This window comes from Rhodnius prolixus, unplaced genomic scaffold, assembly GCF_049639745.1.
Source record: "Rhodnius prolixus isolate KJV_2025 unplaced genomic scaffold, Rpr scaffold_7, whole genome shotgun sequence".
NCBI lineage: Eukaryota > Metazoa > Arthropoda > Insecta > Hemiptera > Reduviidae > Rhodnius > Rhodnius prolixus.
Window position 1 is genome coordinate 12,412,103 of NW_027411582.1, and position 20,950 is coordinate 12,433,052.

The 20,950-nt window shown below is 30.6% G+C and overlaps 2 protein-coding genes across 4 annotated transcripts; both read left to right on the plus strand.

Annotated features, from left to right (window-relative positions):
* The first annotated feature begins 4,534 nt into the window (after window positions 1–4,534).
* Window positions 4,535–7,065, plus strand: Non2 (upstream activation factor subunit spp27 homolog Non2). 2 transcript variants are annotated; one of them, XM_074114124.1, is made up of 5 exons: window positions 4,535–4,662; window positions 5,266–5,356; window positions 5,436–5,703; window positions 5,799–6,153; window positions 6,238–7,065. In XM_074114124.1, the coding sequence occupies exons 1-5, from the start codon at window positions 4,620–4,622 to the stop codon at window positions 6,297–6,299; spliced, it is 819 nt and encodes a 272-aa protein (XP_073970225.1). In that variant the 5' UTR covers window positions 4,535–4,619; the 3' UTR covers window positions 6,300–7,065. The 2 variants fall into 2 exon arrangements, with proteins under 2 accessions (XP_073970225.1, XP_073970226.1); XM_074114125.1 differs by having other exon boundaries at window positions 4,548–4,662; window positions 5,436–5,691.
* Window positions 7,066–7,386: 321 nt separating this feature from the next.
* LOC141447000 (aquaporin-2-like) lies at window positions 7,387–19,291 on the plus strand. 2 transcript variants are annotated; one of them, XM_074114122.1, is made up of 6 exons: window positions 7,387–7,512; window positions 16,657–16,847; window positions 17,681–17,824; window positions 17,919–18,152; window positions 18,846–18,926; window positions 19,006–19,291. In XM_074114122.1, exons 1-6 carry the CDS (start codon window positions 7,488–7,490, stop codon window positions 19,162–19,164), a joined length of 834 nt encoding a protein of 277 aa, XP_073970223.1. In that variant the 5' UTR covers window positions 7,387–7,487; the 3' UTR covers window positions 19,165–19,291. The 2 variants fall into 2 exon arrangements, with proteins under 2 accessions (XP_073970223.1, XP_073970224.1); XM_074114123.1 differs by lacking the exon at window positions 7,387–7,512 and adding an exon at window positions 10,788–10,941.
* The last annotated feature ends 1,659 nt before the right edge of the window (window positions 19,292–20,950 follow it).

Here is a 20,950-nt window from a genome sequence, read left to right on the forward strand (position 1 = left end):
TCCAAAAGGTACAAAAATCTCCTTAACAAAAACTTACAGTTTAAAATGTTAAGTATAAGGGTTGATTAAACGCCAAAAGGTACACAAATCAGCGAGTACCCAACATTTCATTAATACTTCATTAATATTTAAGTAATTCTACTACATTAATTTTCATTAATAAGTTATTTTTTAGAATTTATTAGATGTCACAGACCCTTATGCTGGCCATTTTCGTCTACAAAATATATGTTCAAGTAGCACTGTAGATTGACTGTAATATCTAGTTATTTATAATAATCAAACTATTAATTACAGGTTAAAAAGAAAAACGTTATAAAAAATATAAAAAAATTATGAAGCTAAAAAATTCAAAACCGTTTTTTAAAAAAAAACTTACACCAACATACATCAATGATTTTGTTTATTTTATTTATTTATTTTTATTTTTAAATAAAAATCGTCGGTTTAAGTTCATTCTTCGATTAAAGTAATTTAATTGTTATTTTATGAAGTAGTCAAACGTTTATAATTATCTGGCTTTATCGCAAATAATATAGTTTTCTTCAATTACATTCTCAATCTAGGTATTCATCCCACAATGTTGTATATATGTAATATAAAGTAAAGAAGATATGCATATTTTTAGAACAGCTAATTATTCCAGTATTTTACTATAAGTAAAATTAGGGAGACTAAATTAAATTACAATTTAGAAATCAATAATTGTTGTTGATTAATCTACTTGTTATAACTGTGTGTTATTTGTACTCACGAATATTTCGGTAAGACGAATTCAAGACAGTAGCCTACTCTAACTTTGTCTTTTTCTACTTTAACATGCATGTACGTATATGTGATTTATCATAATTATAACAAAAAAATATTATGAATGAAGTGGCCAGCATAAGGGTCTGTGACATCTAATAAATTCTAAAAAATAACTTATTAATGAAAATGAATGCAGTAGAATTACTTAAATATTAATGAAGTATTAATGAAACGTTGGGTACTCGCTGATTTGTGTACCTTTTAGCGTTTAATCAACCCTTATACTTAACATTTAAAACTGTAAGTTTTTGTTAAGGAGATACACTAGTACAGCTCAATATGTACATAAAACTTCTATAAAAGATTCTAGAAAATATGTAGAAGTTAATAAAATTCTTTGTTGCCATCACAAACATAAGATAGGTTAAATAACTTCCAAGAATTAATAATTATGAATAAAATAAATAACTTTAGCTAGTTTAATGAAATAATAATAATAATAAATAACTTGGAAAATAATAATCTGGTGTAGAAATAAAATCTCACAAGAATTTCACCAACAATTTTGAAATTTAGAGGGTTAGCAAAATAAAAATTTATGTTTTTTAAATTGCGCTAGCGTAACAAACCAGAATATTCTGAAAGCTTTTCTCATGCTTGGAGGACCTTAAATCAATAGTAATTCCAATGGAGTCACCCAATTTAATCATCTGACATGTCTGGAAAACAGGACAGAAAAAGAGAGCAGCAATACTTTCTTAAGTATAGTATAATTACTATAAGTATTTATTACACTCTCTTAAGGATAAGTGGATAGAGGCAAAACATTCTGATGAGGTTCACGAACCTCGATAAGAGAGTTTTTACAATAAATAAAAAATTCAATGTTTATATCATATATGTAACTCACAAATACTCCGGCTAATATAAACATTTTTGTTTACAAACGATGATACTTCTTATAAACAAATGTCATTAGTAATTCAATAGACTTTTTACATCTAGAATATCTAAAGAAAAAACATTTATGTATATTAATTAAATATTAGTAAATGAAATATTCTTCTACTAGACGGTTTTCTCAAACATGTTTACTTTGGAAACAGTAATACAAAACTTTATACCGATAATTTTCCTTAAAAAAATAAATTTAAATTCCGCAAGAGCATGACAGAGTGTTATTTTATGTTATAAAATCTGTCTTAATTACTTAAATGTAAAGATTAGCAACTTAGTTCGCAGCAATAATCAAAAGAAGTGAATCAGAAAAGGTTTTATACATTTTGTTAAGTACAAAAATAAGCTTTATGCAGATCAACGTTTTATATTTAAAAAAAGAAAAGACTTTCCTGTTTCTAACTATAGAATTTCTTTTTATTCATTTAAAAAATTGGTATATCTGAAATTAGTAAAACTGAAGATATATTTTAAGCGTTGGACTGTCATTTGTTAGGTCAAAAGAAATGTGCAGCAATATTATTTATTTGTTTGTTGTCCCATAACAAATCATACTGTATTACGGCTGTCAAATAAAAAAAATATATGTAATGTGGAACAAAGTTCAAGTTACAGAGCTTTGTCTAACAAGCCAGTTTGTGTTGAACTCTTTAGGTGGTAACCATTCGTACCATAATTGTTTATTTCTGTTCATTTTTACCTAATTTATTTCTTAAGTTTAGATTTATTGATTTTTGTCATAATTTTTTACTTACAATAATCACTTTTATGAGAGGTAAGCGTCTATTTTTTATCAATTATAGTGCAGTAGTGATCCCTGTACATTTTTTGAAAATAATTCTTATATTATTTTTTTCCTGCCGATCTAGTGATCAGAGTTGCAACTCATAGTAGAATGGCATAAACCTTAATCCATCATTATAAACCCTTCAGCTGCAATAATTTGCCTGCAAGCAAATGACATGTTTTCAAATAAAGTTATTGCCTAAAATGATTCTGAATGTGAAAGCGCCATGTTTAGAGTTTTTATTAAAAACAAATAATATCTTATTCACTACGAAGTAAAATTATTGCCAATTCCGGTCATAATTTTTTTATTATTTTTTGCCAAGCTTTTGACCAAGCTAGGGCTAGGTCATGTTCATGGCTATTGCATGTAAACAATTACAGCATTATTTACATTTTTAACAATAAAAGTTGGTGTATCTTCAGTACTGATTGATTAGGTTTCAAACAGTGAAAAAAAAATTAAGTCTATCACGCGTTGTGAATTCATAATGAATAAGTTTTAAACTAAGGTGTTATAGGTCCTTTATAGGATTCCTAAATTGTAAAACGCATTATGTTTTCTAATTCTGGGCTAGTTTGAACGGAATTGATAAGTACAGATTTACTATGTCCAAATTACATTAAAATTTTATCGTAGTCTTCCTAAGATTATAGTGAAATCAACAAAAAATAAAGCAAAGAACTGCTCAACTTGTTTTTTTACTCAAGTACTCAAAAAAGTACAAAAATTGGCTCTTTTCAAGTAATATAAGACAGTAAAGGATTAAGTTTAGATATTTTATCTTTTTCTTGGACTCTTACCACAATTTTTAAACTGTTTTACTTTTACCGAAGTTGAATTGAAGGTTTAAATTGTAAATTACTTCTACCAATTGCTTGGACCTTTGAATGTCTGAAAAAACATGCGCTGAAAATCGAAATCATTTTCGTTGAGAGTTTTAACAAGAGAATTACGGAATTAGCATATGTACCTTTTACGAATTAAAAATATTAGATTCGTAGATGGCTGATGTCATCCTTGAACAATAAGATTCATAAGTACATGGATACATGAAAAAGTTGTCCAAAACATCCAGGAAAACCATCACTTTAACTAGCTGAGAATATTGTCAATACCTTAAAAATAAATTGTCATTTAATGAGTCACAATTTTTTATTTTTTCTATCAATCTATCAATAAAGCTCTTAGTTCAAAAACCTCCAGATGTAAAACTAATTAGCTGCACACCATCAACTAATGTAAATATACGTTCTCACGTACATAAACATTTTTCATTAAATAAATGGATATTCTTTTATTTGTTTTTATTCTATTTTAGGAAAAATAATTTAGGATAGTACTGGAGGATTTAGCTGACCATTATTGCGATATTTCAAAATGTCAGTTACGCTTCTTCATTTAAAGCAATATTATAGGTACTAAATATTTTGTAAAAATTCTTTGTTTCACAGCGAATGTTTTTTAGGTTACTTTATTTTTCGGCTTCCTCTTATTTGCGTAAGAGAAAAGGCTTCGATTATTATTATTGCACAAAATTGTTGGGAAGGTCACATTGCCTTGTTACAGTGCTAGCTGCAAGTATTTAACCGATATTTACTTAAAAATATACTTATATAACCTTAAAAAAAAATTAATTTTTAACTGAATTTAATTGTTATGAAGTATTTTAGGGTTTATTTTTTTAACTAGGAAAATTAAGCTAAAGGCTTAACTCAGAAATTAAGAGTATGAAAAATTGTAAGGTCTCATTAAATGTTGAAAGTTAATTCTATTAACTGGTTGAATGAATAATTTTTACTATGGACTTGTTAAATACTTTTTGACATGAACAATTTATGTTAAATACTTAAATAATTTAATTAAATTTATTTACCTTTTTTTTTGGAAAATTAGTATTGATATTTTCCTAAAATCAAATAAATTACAATTTAGTTTGAAGCAACATTGGTCGGCCCCCCACTTTTAACTGACAAGCTGAACGCTATTCGCTGGGCTATACGGTGGAATCCATTTAGGTTACTTTAAGTTAGCACTGTTCCTTTCTATACAGCTCAGTGTGTGACCGTTGGCTTCAGAGAGTAAGAGCACCACTAGTCCGTCTGTGTAGTTATACTTGGTTAAAATGGCTGAAATGACAAAAGACGAATTGAGAAAGGAGATTACCGGTAAGTGAATTTATACTGTATTTAATCAACCAACAGCTGGGATTTTACGAAAATTTTGCATAATTAATTTTTCTGCACAAACTTTGTATAAAGAAAAATCTATGTTTACAGTGAAATAATGGCAGTTGTCTGGTGAAAATGTGTCTATATGGGTTACTTGTTTTATGTCTACATACAGAGCCATTGTAAAATGGCCACAGACGCTTTTGCCTTAGTGACGCTTTAATAACATATTAACTTACGTTTTTCTCTATATATCTACAGTAAAATTAAAATCTGAGCACGTAGAAAAATAATATTATTTATTTAGAATTTTTTTTTTTACATGAGTAATTGGAAATATAGCGTTTTAAGGGAGTAATTTAAACGTAAATAAAAGAACCTAATATATCATTTTTTTTTTTAAATTTTATAATTCAACTCAAGCTAGTAACTTTTATTAATTTACTTAATGTTATAAATTAAGGAATATTTTTTTTTACAAATATGGTACTTACATAATTATTTCAAAAATATTATTGATTGCCATTACGATTTTATTCCTAAAACAAATTTCTCACTGTTAAAGCCTGTTTTTTAAAGTTTTTTAATTTTTTTTTAAAGCAATTCTCAAAGGAGCAGACCTTGGTAGTACTTCTTCTAAAAAAGTTCGACAGGAATTAGAAACTAAACTTGAAGTTGATCTTTCTAGCAGGTTATTATGAGCTATTTTATTAAATTAAAAAAAAAATTATTTAATTTGTTTATCGTTTGTTTCAATTTTTAATTTTTAGGAAAAAAGAAATAGATGAATTAGTTATGCAATGCATTAAAGAAAATGAAAAGAAGGGTAAAAAACCAAAAAAAAATGGTAACAAGAATGACGATGATGATGAGGACGAAAAAGATGAAGATGACGATGACAAAGAGGACGATGATGAAGATGAAGAAGAGGAGGAAGAGGTTGAACTAAAGAAATCTAAGAGAGGTGCTCCGAAAAAAGCTGCCAAAAGAAAAGCAAGCAGTGATGAAAGTGAAGACGCTTCTGATGTAAGTGTTAATGTTAGTATACAAACTTTTTTTACATTTTTTTTTTTTTTATATTCTTTGATTAATTTTTCTTTGTACTAAAGAAAATACTTTTTATTTTAATGTAGGACAAGGGAAGCGATGAAGAGTACTCTCCAACGAAAAAAGCAAAGGGTGCCAAAGGTAAAAAAGCAGGTGCAAAAGGACGCAAGAAGAAGGGTGGCTCTGATTCTGATTCAGATGAAGATTGGGGCAAAGGTAAAAAAGGAAATGCTCCCAAAAAAGCTGGCGGGAAAAGAGGAACAACTGGTTATAACAAAACATGCACACTAACACCAGAATTGGCAGCCGTTGTTGGTCAGGATTCAATGGCGCGGCATGAAGTTGTCAAAAAAGTTTGGTCAATAATTAAAGAAAAAAATCTTTACGATCCAAAAAATAAACAATATGCCATCTGTGATGATAACTTAATGAAAGTCATTGGTAAATATTTTGATACTTTGTTTCTTTGATTCAGCTTACATACATTTACTAAATTCCTAATGTTTTGTTTTTATTTATGCACAGGTGTAAAGCGCTTCCGTACTTTTGGTATGATGAAGTATTTAAAGAAGCACTTTGTTGATTAGAATTCAGACTCTCACAAGGAAAATTTTATCATTTTCACTCGAAATTATCCCCTTTCTTTCCCCTTTTTTTATCCACCATTATGAAGATTTTTGAAAATGGTCTGAAATTTTAATTGGACAACTTTTATATATTTATGCATAATATGATAAATGAAGAAAGAAAAACAAATTTAATAATTGTATAAATATTTTAATTGTAGCAACTGCATTAATTCTAGATGTAGATTTCATTATGGATGAACGTTTTTATTAAGGCAAAATTCATTTTCATGTTATTTCACTGCCATATACAAGTTTTCTGTTTTTCATTCTTTTTCCCTCAGCTGTAACTACATTGACGAATAACCTTTTTTTATTATTAATTTATGCAAGATATGTAAAGGTGAAATTTAAATCGTTTTAGGAGTTGAACTGTTCTTTTAAAATAATTGTAATTAAATGTGCAAAGTTAAGCAAGATGAGTACCTAAAGGAGTTTACCAAATGTGGTAAAATATGAAAACATTAATGTTATAAAGGTGTCTCTAATTAAAGTAATTTTGCATTAATATATTTGATATATAAATAATAATTGTAAGAATAAAGGAGTCTATTTACAGCAATGTTTTGTTTTTTAAAGTAATGTGTACAAAAAACAATACAATTTTATTTGTATAAGTTATATAAAATAAATAATATAATTAGTTTTAATAAAATAAATGCGCTGTTTTTTTGTGTGTAAAAAAAATTAATGGTAAGGAAATAAAAATGGGTCTTTAATAAAAATAGTATATAGCAATTTTTTTAAGCCTTTTTATCATAAATCAGTTTTAGAAAATAGCTTCTCTTTTAGCAATGAGAATACTGCTTGTTTGGTAGAGGATATAGGACTTCGGATTTCAACATTTAACTGAGATGAAAGTTTTCAAATGCGATTTCAATTGAACAGCATTGATTTTCTTCTGCTCGTGTAATGAGTAAATAATTAAATCACATACGTACATTTAACAAACCTTTTACAGCAATATTTTGAATAATTCGTCGTATCAGAGAAGTTCTTTTTTGTGTAGTTATAATATGGTAATTTTTTATTTTAATAATTCGTGCGTTATGGTGTTACATATATAATTAAGCCCTAAAAAATTTTCTTTATAGGTAGGGGAATGGAAGTACTGGTGAATAAATCACTAATAGAGATTGCTTCGTTAATATGGAAGAAGTAGATAAATGTGAAGGTAAGCCGGCTTCATTTATTTATTCATTTTTTTTTAATACGGTAGCAGTTGAAATAAAGATATGATTAAAATTTAATAAAGTTAGCAACAGGTAGGTGTGACGAGAACAATGCATTTCATAACTAAATAAGTAACTAACCGCAGTTAGTAACTTGAAATTAAATATTTTCAGTATATTCAATTTCCGGATTGGCACTGTGGACAAATTATTTTCGAAATAGTATAAAGGTGTATGTTTACGGACAATTTTTTTTTTCATCAGTGAAATTTTCCGTATAATCTTTATTTAAAAATTAATAAACATCGCGTGTTTTTCATCGTACAATTTAAAGTGGGGTTATTTCTTTCCTATTAAGCTAAGATATTCTAAAATATGCGTTGATTTTTGATTTGAGGTGACATTACAATTGTCATTTTGAAACCAGATGCAATTTTCGGAACAGAATTAAGGGAATTATTCAATTAAAAATTTTTTATCAACTGTCTTTCTCCTTTTGTTCTCAAAAAAGTGGATGTAAACAGAAAATATCTAATCTAGTATGGGTTGAAATTTGGATGAGTGAGACACCTAATTAATATATTTTGTTCCGGGAATACTTGAAATAACGTTTACTGCTCTACGTTATTTTCTTGAAAGAGTGACTATTCCAGTATTTTTAGGCTAAGAGGGTACATGTTTTGACTGATTGCGGTCGCACTACCGTGCATCATTTTCTCAGATCTATCGGTAACAGCCTGTTCTTATCCTAATCATCTAATCATCGATAAATATCCACTTTTCATTCATGCGTATAAATAATTTGACAAATAAAAATCATTCGGGTTTTGAAAAAGAGCTTTACAGAATATTACACATTTTACTGAACTTGTCTTGCGACAGAGGACGTTAGTTGATATGCGATACCTCTACGGTGGTGGACTATGGTTGAATAGTGGATTCACTTAAACGTTTCTGTGATGATTTATGGATTCGCTTCTATAGCTGCTGACAGAAGTGTGTGCAGTTTCTTTGACTACAGTAGAAATCTAAAGAAAGATTCTGCCTGTCAATGAGACGTAACTGTTAGACCCTATAATTTTTAACTACAGTCCTTAACTATAGCGCACTCGGGGAATTTAAGGAAGGAGCCCTTCAGTTTTCTAAAGTACACCGAGTGTTTTTATGGAGTAGCTCCGCACCCCCTGGCTGACACCCTTCTTCAGTCATGGTGCCCTAAGAGTACTTAAATTAATTTATTTTTATTTATTTGTTTATTGTAATACAGCCATGCTGGTTACAAGAGTAGTAATACAAAAAAAGAAAATACAAAAATTAAGGAGAATTTACATAATATTACACTGGAATATACTTCACATGAATAGTTTACTTTTCTCTCAAACTTAGTAGTTTACCTATAAAATTGAAAACTCTGTACATATCTGTATCACCACGTACATTAACAAATTCTCTAATGGCCTCATTCTCGCTCAGCACCGCAGGGATCTGAAACTCCTCCCTAACGGCAGCATACCTTGTGCAACCAAATAACAAATGCCCCAGATCCTCCGTCGCACCCAGGCTGCAGAAGGAACACTCGCGGTCGGTAAAAATATTATGATGTTTCCCCCCTGCCGATAACCTCATTATATGTACCCCAGCTAATCTAATCTGAATAAATAATCGAGATACTTTAAAGTGCACTCCACTGAGAAAATATCTCTGTGGGCCGGCGTCCATCACCATTGAGAGATTATAAAACTTGCTGAATTTAGAATTGGCAAGAGATTCAAGATCCCTTGTTCTCAGATAGGACTTAAATTAATAAACTTAATTTTAATGCCTGCTTAAAGAGAACTGGTTGACTAAATTATTGTTAGTATATTCTCCGAGACAATTTCATTAAGTTCGCAATGGTGATTTATCTTCAGGAAAAGAACAGTTTTAGAACTAAATAATTATGGATTTACTTTTTAAAAAATATTCTGGGGGCTTTACTGCTTTTAATTCGATTTATTCCTGGTGTACACTTTTATGTTATATTTTAAGATATATTGAATTGATAGACTAGGCGCACTTTCAGTCGCATGCTATCCGAACTGACACAGAAACCTAACTCTCGATATGCGATGCGCATATTGAGAGTTAGGTTTTATCAAGCGAACATACCACGACTTAAAACTGTTTTATAATTAATAACAATTAATGTCTCTAAAATCGGGACACTGCAGGATAAATAATCAAATTCTTAATTCCGTCCATTTGGGGTATATTAATCTGAATCAATATCTCTTTTGTTTGTTGAACGTGAAATTATCAAATCCACTTACTGCAAGGTGAATAAACATTTTATAAATTTTAATGGACTATAATTAACTAAAACAAATGAAATGTACTGTTAGCACCCTCTTACAACTTTCTCCTCTCGCAAATTTAAGAAAATTTTCTCGAAACATATTTGAAGAATTAGTTAAATAACAGAAAATCTCCAAATTGATTTCCTCAAAATTTGGAATTTTAATTACATTCTTAATACTTGTTACTATTAAACAAGTAATGATGATACTTAAAATATACTTTTCGATAAACTTAACTCTACCTCTCCCTTAGAACTGCCATCAAAAGCATTTTCTTGGGAAAGTCAAATTAGAACTTCTATCGATGTTCATTTATGCTGTGAACACATACTAAACAATTCGTAAAATCCATTTTTTCGGATTTACGTGACCTCAAAGCTGATATTACTGGCGCAGATGTTCTACCTTCTACAAAAGTAAAATAGTTGTAAGGGAAACTACTAGTAGTACGTGGTAGAAAGTAAAAATTCAGCAGTGGTAACTATACTAAATAGAATTCTTACTTTTTTGTGTTTTACTCTAAAGGTTCCTACGATTTTCTTTATTGACTTTTACGATAATATCTTATATTTTACATTGCCTGCACTAAATTCTAAAACATTTATTTGAATGATTGTTTTTTAGAAAAATTTGCTTTAATTTTCAAGTATCTAATTCTAGTATTCTAATTTTAATTCTAATTAGTAGTATCTAATTATCCCTAGAACTTTTTATTGAAAACTGTGTTCTTAAGTTTGAAGCAAGCCGTTATTTAATTATATACCCACGATGTTGTTGATACGTGATATAACGGCGTTCTTAAGGAAAGTGACTGATCTGAGTCTGGCAAATTTTCTTAAAGTATTTGTTATTGTAAACAGGAAATATTAATGAAAACGGATTAAAAAGAATCTAGTGTGAATCTGTAGTTAGCATAATCCACATGCTTTTTTTTAACAAAAGTTATTTAATTAAAATATCATATGTATGTTTTTTTTTGTTAATATTTCCAAACTAAAATTTGAAAGCAGAAAATAGGAATTCTATCGTAATACCTGAATTTCTTTTATTATTATTGTTATTTTTGACTTGAAATAATGAATTTCCGCTTTAAATGTAAGTATATCTTCGTTTCCTTCATTGTTGTAATTCTACCATTGCTTAATATCCCGTTGTTTTATGCAGCTGTACATTATCAATGAATGCTGTTTAGGTCAGCTGTATAGATATAATCTATAAAGAACTTTTCCAATACTACCACCTAACAGTAGGATTCCAGGATTCTACTCACTCCTTATATCTGAACTCGAAGAAGGGTAGCCAGAGACCCAGGGGCTGTTACTTCATTCTTTCATAGCTTCATTTTAGTACAGTTAAGTAGTTTATAAAAAGAATGAAGTATTGTATTCATATCAAGGAAATTGAAAATATGACTGTGTTTCTTCCAAATTTCGTATTGGAGAACGATGACCTCATCAACAAAGAAGATTAAGAAGAAGAAGAAAATATCTTTATTTTTCATAGCAGTTTGTTTCTGACTTAAAAAATAAAGTTGTAATAAAGGAAAAACAAAATAATAATCAAATTATGCATTTAAACTTATTATTAGCTGTTGGTTAAGTTTAGTGTAACGTTCTTTGCCAGTTAGGTTTTAGCATCTTTCGAGAGTATGCCTGCCTTAATTTCAGTGTGATGTGCAGAGACCAGGTTATTCTCGAGACGATTGCTACGCGAAGATACTACCACTCTTATCCATTGTAAATCTCTGTTGAATTTTTTTTTTAAATTGCAATTGATTCAGTCTTCGGAGGGATAAGGTGTTGACATTTTTCAGCTGGATATTTATGTCTAGGTTTTTTATTAGTGGGCGGAAGCAGTCCATTATTTTGTCTAATAACATTTGCACCAAAAAAAAAAAAAATTGCGAGCTAAATTAAGTTTGTGTGTAAGGGGGGGGGGTGTATCGTCTGCTTAAATTGGAGGAACAGAAATCTAAATTGTAATTGAAGTGTAATGCATAAATTATAAATAGGGACTGAGGACTGAGCTCTGAGAAACCCGAGTAGTTATAAACCGTCTTGTACTTTTGGTCGAATTTATTTTTATTCCGAATGTTCTGCCATACAGAAGAGAATTTACAATTACTTGTAAGTAAAGACGTGTTGGATTTATTCATATTCATAGTCCGTCGTGTCAGGCTGAGTTGATGCTCGATCATGTTATGTTATATTCAACTTCGCTCACAATAGCGTATAGTAGTTGTTGGCCAGTAGAGATTTTCTGAAGCTAATTAATGAGGAGGTACAATTTTATGTTCAGTTAGATGTGTCGTCAGTAGCAGCTATATAATATGTAACCACAGCTATATCTGCAAATTCATGGTTAATAAGCATTTCATATTCAAATTCAGGGAATGGGGTCATTCTTCCTTCCAAAGGTATAGGATTTATTTATAATAATTGCATGGCAATACATACTTTTGTTTTTTCCACTGTATGTAAAGTATAGGATAGCAGACACATATCAGTTACGCAGGAAGCACAAGTACGTTCATTAATTACAATGACCATCAGGATAAGGCCAGCACTAAACGGAATAGAGGACAACCGGAATCAGAAAACCTAAGTTCGGCGTTCTCGGCGAAAAAAGAAGCCTGTCATTCACCTAAACTATTGCGAGTTTTAAGAGGAATTCAAAGAATATATGCACACACTAATGTACAATGGTTTTATAAGTTGGATCCATTTTCAACCCTTGTGAGACTAGTGAAACAGCGTAAAATACCTTTAACATTTATATATTTAAAACATATATATAATTTAACACATGATTGATTATACATCAGGGGTGCATCCAGAATTTTTTTGGGGGGATTTGGTTTATGAAGTAAATCCATTACTTTTACTTTTTAAAAGTATTCTTTCATTTAGGGTACAACACATTCTATTTCTGAATATGAGAATGTGTTTTCTAAATAATTTTGGCAACATGCTCTCTTTAAGCAATAAAATATACACTAATAAATTAGTCATTAGTAAATACTTAGACTGTGAGATTCTCGATCGCTCCAGGACAGAAGAAGAGGAACCGGGCGACGGCGCTAATCCGAGGTATGACATCTCGGTAAGCCTTGAAAAACTCGCTTTTCATACAGAACTAGTTCAACACATCGGTCCTGTTGAGATGATAACAATAAAATCAAGTCCGCGAAGTTAATTCAATGAGTCTTCAAGGAGTCAGGCCTGGATTGATAAACCAGTCTGAAGAGCATTTGCCAGGGATGTGCGGGCATTTGCAAGGCAAAAGCTTAATAAAACGGCAGTTTTATTACCCGGGAACTCTTCTCCATGTATCCTCAAAGAACCTGGAGCCATTTATAGCGAATAAGAAAGCAATAGTGCAGCCAACGAAGTATTAGAATAAGGCAAATAGTCTAGCACTTTGCGTGAAACCTCGAGCCAGAAGGTAAAAACCTCTTAATGAACCACTTTTGTTAGTTTACTAGGGCATTGTTTCAACAAGACCGAGACGATTGTAGACCTCTTGAAGGGCTATGGTAGTCTGAGTAAACACAAACATGAGCCTGAAAAGAAAAGCCTATGTAGGTTTGACAAACTATCAAGTACGAAGGGCGAGTGAGCTAAGAGATAGGCACCAACTTCCGTCCTTCAAGCTTCACGCAGAAGTACCTCACCAGACTATAAGCTTAATCAAACAGGCGGGACTGGAGGACTGCAACAACTAGAGGGTACAATAACAAATCCTCTGGATCAGGGCAGAATAGGCTGAGTGCTTAATCTCCGAGGAATCTAATCTAATATAAACTCACGTCCAATTTTACATTAAAGAATACGTTTAGAAAGTCACAGATGGATTCTTGTATCTTTAAATATTTTTTTAGAGTTAGACTTTCCTAAATAATGTAAATTGTTTTTTATTCATTTCCAGTTTTAAAAAACTTTATTTTTTATACGCTTACGGGTGTTCATGACCTCAAAAACCTTCCTGTTCTAATCGAAGTAGTTAAAGGAAACTTTGTTAAAGTGATCGAATGGATTTTTGTGACTTACCAATTTTTTTGATGTAGAATTATCTGAATTGTCTGTACTATTACGTTTTGTGTCAGTGAGAATCGGTTGAGTAATGTTTGTTCTAGTAGGGATTATAAAATAATTTGTTCTTGATTCATTTTTCTGGTTATCCTGAACGCCAATTCTGTTGTGCCCTTAGTATCGAAGGATGGAATATATAAATATAATAAATAGAATTATTCTTTTCTTGTCACTATTTTTAATAGAACTTAAAATGTGAAGTATATTTATAACCACATGTGTCAGTATATATATAAATTTCAAGTAAATAAATACTAAATTTATTTTACGCTGCCATCACAACGGCTTATTAAAGGAATTAGACAAAAATCTCAACTCTGGTGCAGCCGTACCCAGTAAAAGCATCTCGGCTCAGCCATATTTGATTTTACAACCTCCGAGCACACCGCAATACTCGCTGACAGAAACTCTTTCTTTCCCAAAGAAACACATAAAAAAATACTTCTTACCGGACTGCATTAATGATATAACAGAGAAGGAGAAGAGTTTAGCAAGCTACAGACTCCTTTCTCTTAAACAAAACTTACCGACAGGTAAAGTTTTAAAATGATAGGCTTGGTATACAACATGACCAAAATTATCCAAGAGATATCAATCTAATTGATGCCTATATTTAGCTGGCTACAAGACAAAGAGAAAAAATTCCATCTTTAAAGGCCGGCATAGAAGCCTATTCAAGAGATTCAGAAAATGTTAAGGCAGCCGATTAAGGAATGGTTAATAAAAGAAATTTACAGTAAAGTACGTTTGCTAGTTGCCTCCGACACCTAAAATAGGTAGTTGGACGTAAAGCCCGCCTGAAAAAATAGGCAATTACTTTACTTTACTTATTTCACATGCAAAATGTTTAGTAGAAAGCAGTTACTCCATGAAGAACTAAACCTTCCTATTAGTCGCTGAAAATAATAAAACTACATTTATAAAAAAAATCTCCAGTGTTCCAATCATTTTTTTATCTCCACTATAAACTCCAAACAAGTAGCTAACATAGAAGACTAAGGGCTAGACTGATCCACGACTTATACGTATTTACCGTAGTGATCAAGTAATTTAATCGACAATAGAATGGCTATAGTCTGGTTTTAATTAAGTTGATTAATGTTTTTTATGTATCTACTACACATATCTATATCTATCCGGCAGAGCAATAACTTGCTATCTTGTTAATATATATCCAATTGTCAATGAGATATAAAATAATAATGATAATATAAAGCAAAATAGAGAATATATAATATCTAAAATATTAAATTATTAAAAAATAAAAAGATGACCTCAAGCTGGGTCAAGAAAGCCTACATTTCCAATGTCTTAGGAAATTCTGAAATATACCCCTGTAAATCAAAGAAACTGGATGAATGCTAATTTAGATCCAGTTTCCTCCTCAAAGGAAGAAACCAGCAAGGGCAGGTATCCTCCAGTTAAGGGTGCCCTTCTCTGATCCTAAAAAACCAATATCAGTGCCTCTGGAAAAGATACTTTTCCTCCACCAAATTCAAATTAAACCAAATTCCCAAACAAATGCTCGAAAATTTTGAAGGTTTGTATTACAATATCCAGACCATTTACTATGTATGGCCACTAACACCTTTTTAGTGGTCATCTAAAAAAATTGAAAAATTATTATATACATTATATATTAATTATTATTTGTAGGATTTAATTTTGAAATGTCTCATCAATAACATTTATTCCAGTTTACCTTAAATAGTATTGTACCAGCAACTAAGCCTAATACTTGAGCAATAATTTACATAAACATCGGCAGAGAGTACATTCCAAATATTCCAAAATTATCACCAATTAACCATAAACCAAAAAAAAAGACACAGAATGCAAGCCTACTATTTTTGTAACTTTGTTGTGAAAATAATTTTTGTTTTTAATATATTACCAATTTTTAAAAACGACCGAGTTTTTATAGCAGTCGGTCGTGGAACTGATTTCTATTGATTACAAGAAAGCTTAACGCCACCTATTCCTTAAAACTGCACAAAATTTAATACTACCTGGAAATTATTACTGTTAAAAGTTTTCAGTCGGGCTACTAAATAAAGTGTCGTGGACGGAGGTAACTAGCAAACCTACTTTACAAGAAATTTGTGATATTAATCAATAGAAAAATCCAAGACTGGGAATCTAACACAATATAGTATGTTACATCCTAGGTTACCTGAGGTCCATAATTGTTTTTTATAAATTACATATACATATCATACAACTCTTTTTTCGTACTCAGGTATCCCTTGACTTTATTGTCTGGTGAAAACCAGAATCAAAAATCGATGACAGTACTTTGTATTACGGTTTAGCGACAAGAGAAAGAATAAAGAAAACCACTTTATTTAGACGTTAGTTTTTGATAAAAACCGTCATGTTAGCTGCAATCAACCTTTTTCTCCTCAATTTGGGAAAGGACAAACTTAAATTTCTAATATATCTCACGATTAGCAACAGTGCTGTATTATGCATAGAGAAATAGAACGTTCTTGTAGTTTGTCTGTTCTCTAGAAAAAAAAAAATTCAAGCCTAATTACGGTATTAAGGACTTCTGCCAATGTTATTTTGTAATGCTAAAACCGGTCTTTAATACGAGTTTTTGAAATTTGAGTCGATATTAAGATTATGCCATTTTCTTGAAAATCGTTGGAATATATCCTTTCATTGCTTAAAAACAACTTAAAAACTTGAACACATTTTCTTATGATTTGTGTTTTAGGTAAATTATTGGATGAGGAAAAAAACAAAAGCTTGAAAGAAAATTTAATGGATTATATAGAAGGATTTCTAGTGGAATTTTTAGGAGCGATATTGCTTAGTTACTTTGGATGTGCATGCTTCGGAGGGACATTGTATGAGGCCCTAGGAGGGTCACTGTGTTTTGGATTTACTTATGCATCTATAGTGCAGGTAAATAATCTCTTTTCTTATTTCTAAGATATTGCTTAATCTGGTAATAACGAAAAATCGACCTTGGTAATTTATTTTTTTGTATAAGGCATTCCTTGTTCCATTCAAACTGAAACCGTCTATTAGACGGATTTTTCGTAGAGTTATTATACCGCAAACTAGCGCCTACAGCGCAGTTAATGAGGCTGGGAGGCCCTTTTTTCCCCTTTCTGTCACAAGGATTGAAAGAAAAAAGAATATAAGAAAAAATCACATCGGCAGAAAGGAACCTTTTGAAGATGTTTTCGGAACTAAGGATGACAAATAAAAAGGGATTAATGACAGATTAAACGGCATCGGCACTCCCACCGGTCTGAAACGGATAACTTAACGATGAGGTCTTAAGGAGCCTGCAGAGGTTATTGGGATGGATATGCAAAATGGTTCAAATTAACTAGTTAGCAAATCAAAAAATTTAAGGGCCATAAGTAAAAGAGTGTCCCTCTTAATTGTTACTGAATCAGAGTTAGAGGGATCGCTCAGTTCTGTATAACTATTAGGCCGGCCCCACATCGGCCCAGTATACTCCTTATCGGCTCAAGTATGAGGGGTGCCTCCAAGAAACTTTTAACTCTATCGTGCGTTAATTTTTCGTGAGCCCGTCAAAGTCAAGAAATAAAGGGAGTTATTTGGACATAGTTATCTACATCGCGAGAATAACTAAACATTGAGTAAAGTTCAATGTTAGAGGAGAAAATTTGTCAATAACAATTGATACATTGCTTTAAGAGTAAATTGTAAATTTGTTTCGCATCAGAATTTATAAGTAACTTATTTTAAGATCTATTTTTTAGATTTTTTTTTTTGTCGATCTTGCACAAATAAATCCAGCTATAACCTTAAGTTATTACATTTTTGGAATGTTTTCTCTGCCAATGATGTTTGTGTATATTTTTGCTCAAATATTGGGATCACTTGTTGGTACATTGCTAATACAGGTAAGTAGGAATAAATGTTATTGATGAGACATTTCAAAATTAGATCCTACAAATAATAATTAATATATAATATATATTTTTTCAATTTTTTTAGGAGATGACCACTAAAAAAATATTAATAGCCATACATAGAAAATGGACTGGATATTGTACTATAAATCTTCAAAACGATATCACATATCTTCGAGCATTTGCTTGGGAATTTGGTTTTAGCTGCTTTTTAATATTATTTGTGTGTTCAATAGTTGAAACAAAAAACCTTGCAAAATTTGACAGTTGGCCACTTAAATTTGGATTGCTTTTAATGTTTCCGATGACATATATTGGTGTAAGTTTCCTTATTTTAATTAAATATTTTTAATTAGACGGTCAAAGCAAATGCTTTTGTTTATTACTGATACTGAAAGAAGTTTAATAAAGTTTCAGCGAAAATGTACGATTTGAGGATCTTAAGTCCAAAAAAAAACAACAAAAAGAAGTTAGAAAATATAGTGTGTATCTATCCGATCTTTCTAAAACGATAGTTCTATTAAGGAAACTTCTGAGGAGGGTAATAGCTAACGTTGTAAAAACCTAGACACGAGGATATCTTTTTAAATTTCGGCAGTCAGATTAGTTGATAATCTAGAACTCTCAAATACCATCAGTGGGGAAGAAACGGTTTTTTACATACAGATTGATTGAATTACGATATAATACCTTTGGCACCTTGAAAACATAGGTTATTTCACGAAAACAAATAGCGGAGAAAATCTTGGACGTTGAAAAAAGGAGGAGGTTTCATCTTATAGGCTCTCTTAGACTTGTGTAATCTCGCCAATTAGTTTTAAAAACCTCAGCCATACGTGCTGAAAAAAGTTATTTCTTTAGTTAGACAACAAGAGTTCTGTTTTATCTAACTTCTTCTACCTAACTTCTGAGGAGAAGTCCATTTTCTTTAGTTGGAAGCAGTCTTCTGTTTTATGGTCCACATTGCCTAATTTGGCCAAAATTTTGAGGTAATCAGCTTGGTTAATTTCAGGTGGCTTACACCGGTGGATCAGTGAATCCTGCGCTTATTTTGGGTCGTGCTTTAGTTGTACAGGAATGGAAAGATACTTGGGTAAGAAAAAAAATTAAATACGAGTATTTACTTCGAATATATTTTGAATAATATAGGTGCACCATTATTCTTAACACAGATCGCTTTGACTGCGCCGTTATTAGCAAGCATTGTAACGACAATTGGATACCATATACTTTTTTTACCAAAAGATGGGGAAGTTATTTTGCGAGAACTTATGAAAAGGAGAGACAAAGAAGATTTTCACAAAGAAGTTGATGCAGAATTGCAAAATTAAAAAAAAAAGTTTTACAAATTATTTTAATAGTTTAAAAGTCATTAAAACTGATCTAAGAGTACTAAATACTTGTCTTTACAGTATGGGTACACGTGTTTGCTTGAATAAACTTTCATAATCATAAATTTTGTTATATTAAATTTCTTTTATGGGGTAAAATTAAATTAAAAAAAAAGAACATATGATAAGTATCGTATTTTGTTTTTGGTGATTTATTCAATAATCCAGTAGGAAGAAAAGGATAATGCCAAATTCAGTCATAATTATCATAAGTATTTATGATTTTGTTTTTGGTGATTTATTCAATAATCCAGTAGGAAGAAAAGGATAATGCCAAATTCAGTCATAATTATCATAAGTATTTATGATTTTGTTTTTGCCACAGAGAAAATAATCAGAACTAACATAATTTGTGTTTGAAGCTTGTTTGTAATCTTATAATGAATTTCCACTTCAAGTGTATGCTTTTTTTATTATATTTTTCTGGTTTGAAACATCGTTACGGCTTTTACTTTATTTTGTTGAGCATTTATTTGAATAAATGGGTTTGTCCCTCAGTTACTACCTAAACATGGAACGAAAAGTTGATTACAACTAAATGCATTTAAAAATTTAAAAAGAAAGAGAAAGAAAAGACAACAAGTTAATAATAAATACGAATACCGTTAATTATATATATTAGCAGACTCTGAAAAAATTATACTAGAGTTCGTTGTAACTTACTATTATTGGAGTGAAAAATTTCCGTCATTTTGATTTGTGTACTTTACCACAATTTCCTGTGTAATTGTCAATTAGTTGTTCTAAAATTTTGGGTAAAACAAAAAAAAAAAAAGGAAATCAGCTGCCTCAGGTAGCTTTTAAGGTAATATTTTTAGAATACGCAGATGACTCAGTAAACTTTTAATCATTTGGTACTCGCAAATGTCAAATTTATTTAGTAATTGTAAATTTAGAAAATGTAAACGATCTGGTATCCTTAATAAAAAACTAAGTGTGTTTGCAAGCTGTTAGGAAAGTGTAAAGAAAGTTAAATTTCCATGGTTATAAAAAAATGATAAATTCTAGTTTTCTCACCTTTACCATGATCTCTTATCTTAAGAAACAAATAATACAACCATATCTTAATGACAAATTTTCATTTCATATAATTAGATTATTCTTTCAATTCAGAATTTATGTACTGAAGTTTACTGTTTAAAATAGATTCAAATAAATTTTGTACGGTTTGTAGTAGAGGTCAGCGTGAAAATATCGTTCATTTGTTTTTAGAATGTCCTGCATATTAAGCAAAGTTTGAATTGACAACAATTCAACAAGCCAAAAAATGGAAAGATTAGCTAAGGATTTCTCCCATAGAAATATTTTAGAGTATAAAAATATATTTATACTCTAGTCCTTTCTGTTAAATGTGTAATGTTTATTTGTATTTAATTGTATGGTATTAAGTATGGTATGGTATTATGGTTTGTATTTAGTTGTTATTTTGTTTGTATTTTCTTTACTCTTTTTTACTTTCATTCATTGTACCAAGTTGTGTTTTTTTTTTGTTTTTTTTATGATTTAAGGCGCGTGAACATCTAAGGTTATTGGCACCCGGAGCTTTTTTCAGTACGCTGCCGGCCTCCGGACAGTGTTCTCTCGTTACAGACAACACTGTCCATCGCCGGACAGTGAGTTGTAAGGAGCTCATAGGAAGAGAAAATCTAAGGGTCAGCAAGCAGCTAGATTCGAACCCGGGACCTCCGCGTGGGAGTCCAGTACGCTAAACGCTTAGCTAATCCCT

Bases quoted from the DNA above. Each gene is read 5' to 3' on its own strand.
- Non2 (XM_074114124.1), top strand. From the start codon at position 4,620: ATGGCTGAAATGACAAAAGACGAATTGAGAAAGGAGATTACCG. The intron at 5,704-5,798 runs GTTAGTATACAA...ATTTTAATGTAG, and splicing joins CTTCTGATGTAAGTGTTAAT to GACAAGGGAAGCGATGAAGA. The intron at 6,154-6,237 runs GTAAATATTTTG...ATTTATGCACAG, and splicing joins TAACTTAATGAAAGTCATTG to GTGTAAAGCGCTTCCGTACT.
- LOC141447000 (XM_074114122.1), top strand. From the start codon at position 7,488: ATGGAAGAAGTAGATAAATGTGAAG. The intron at 7,513-16,656 runs GTAAGCCGGCTT...TTTGTGTTTTAG, and splicing joins AGAAGTAGATAAATGTGAAG to GTAAATTATTGGATGAGGAA. The intron at 17,825-17,918 runs GTAAGTAGGAAT...CAATTTTTTTAG, and splicing joins TTGGTACATTGCTAATACAG to GAGATGACCACTAAAAAAAT.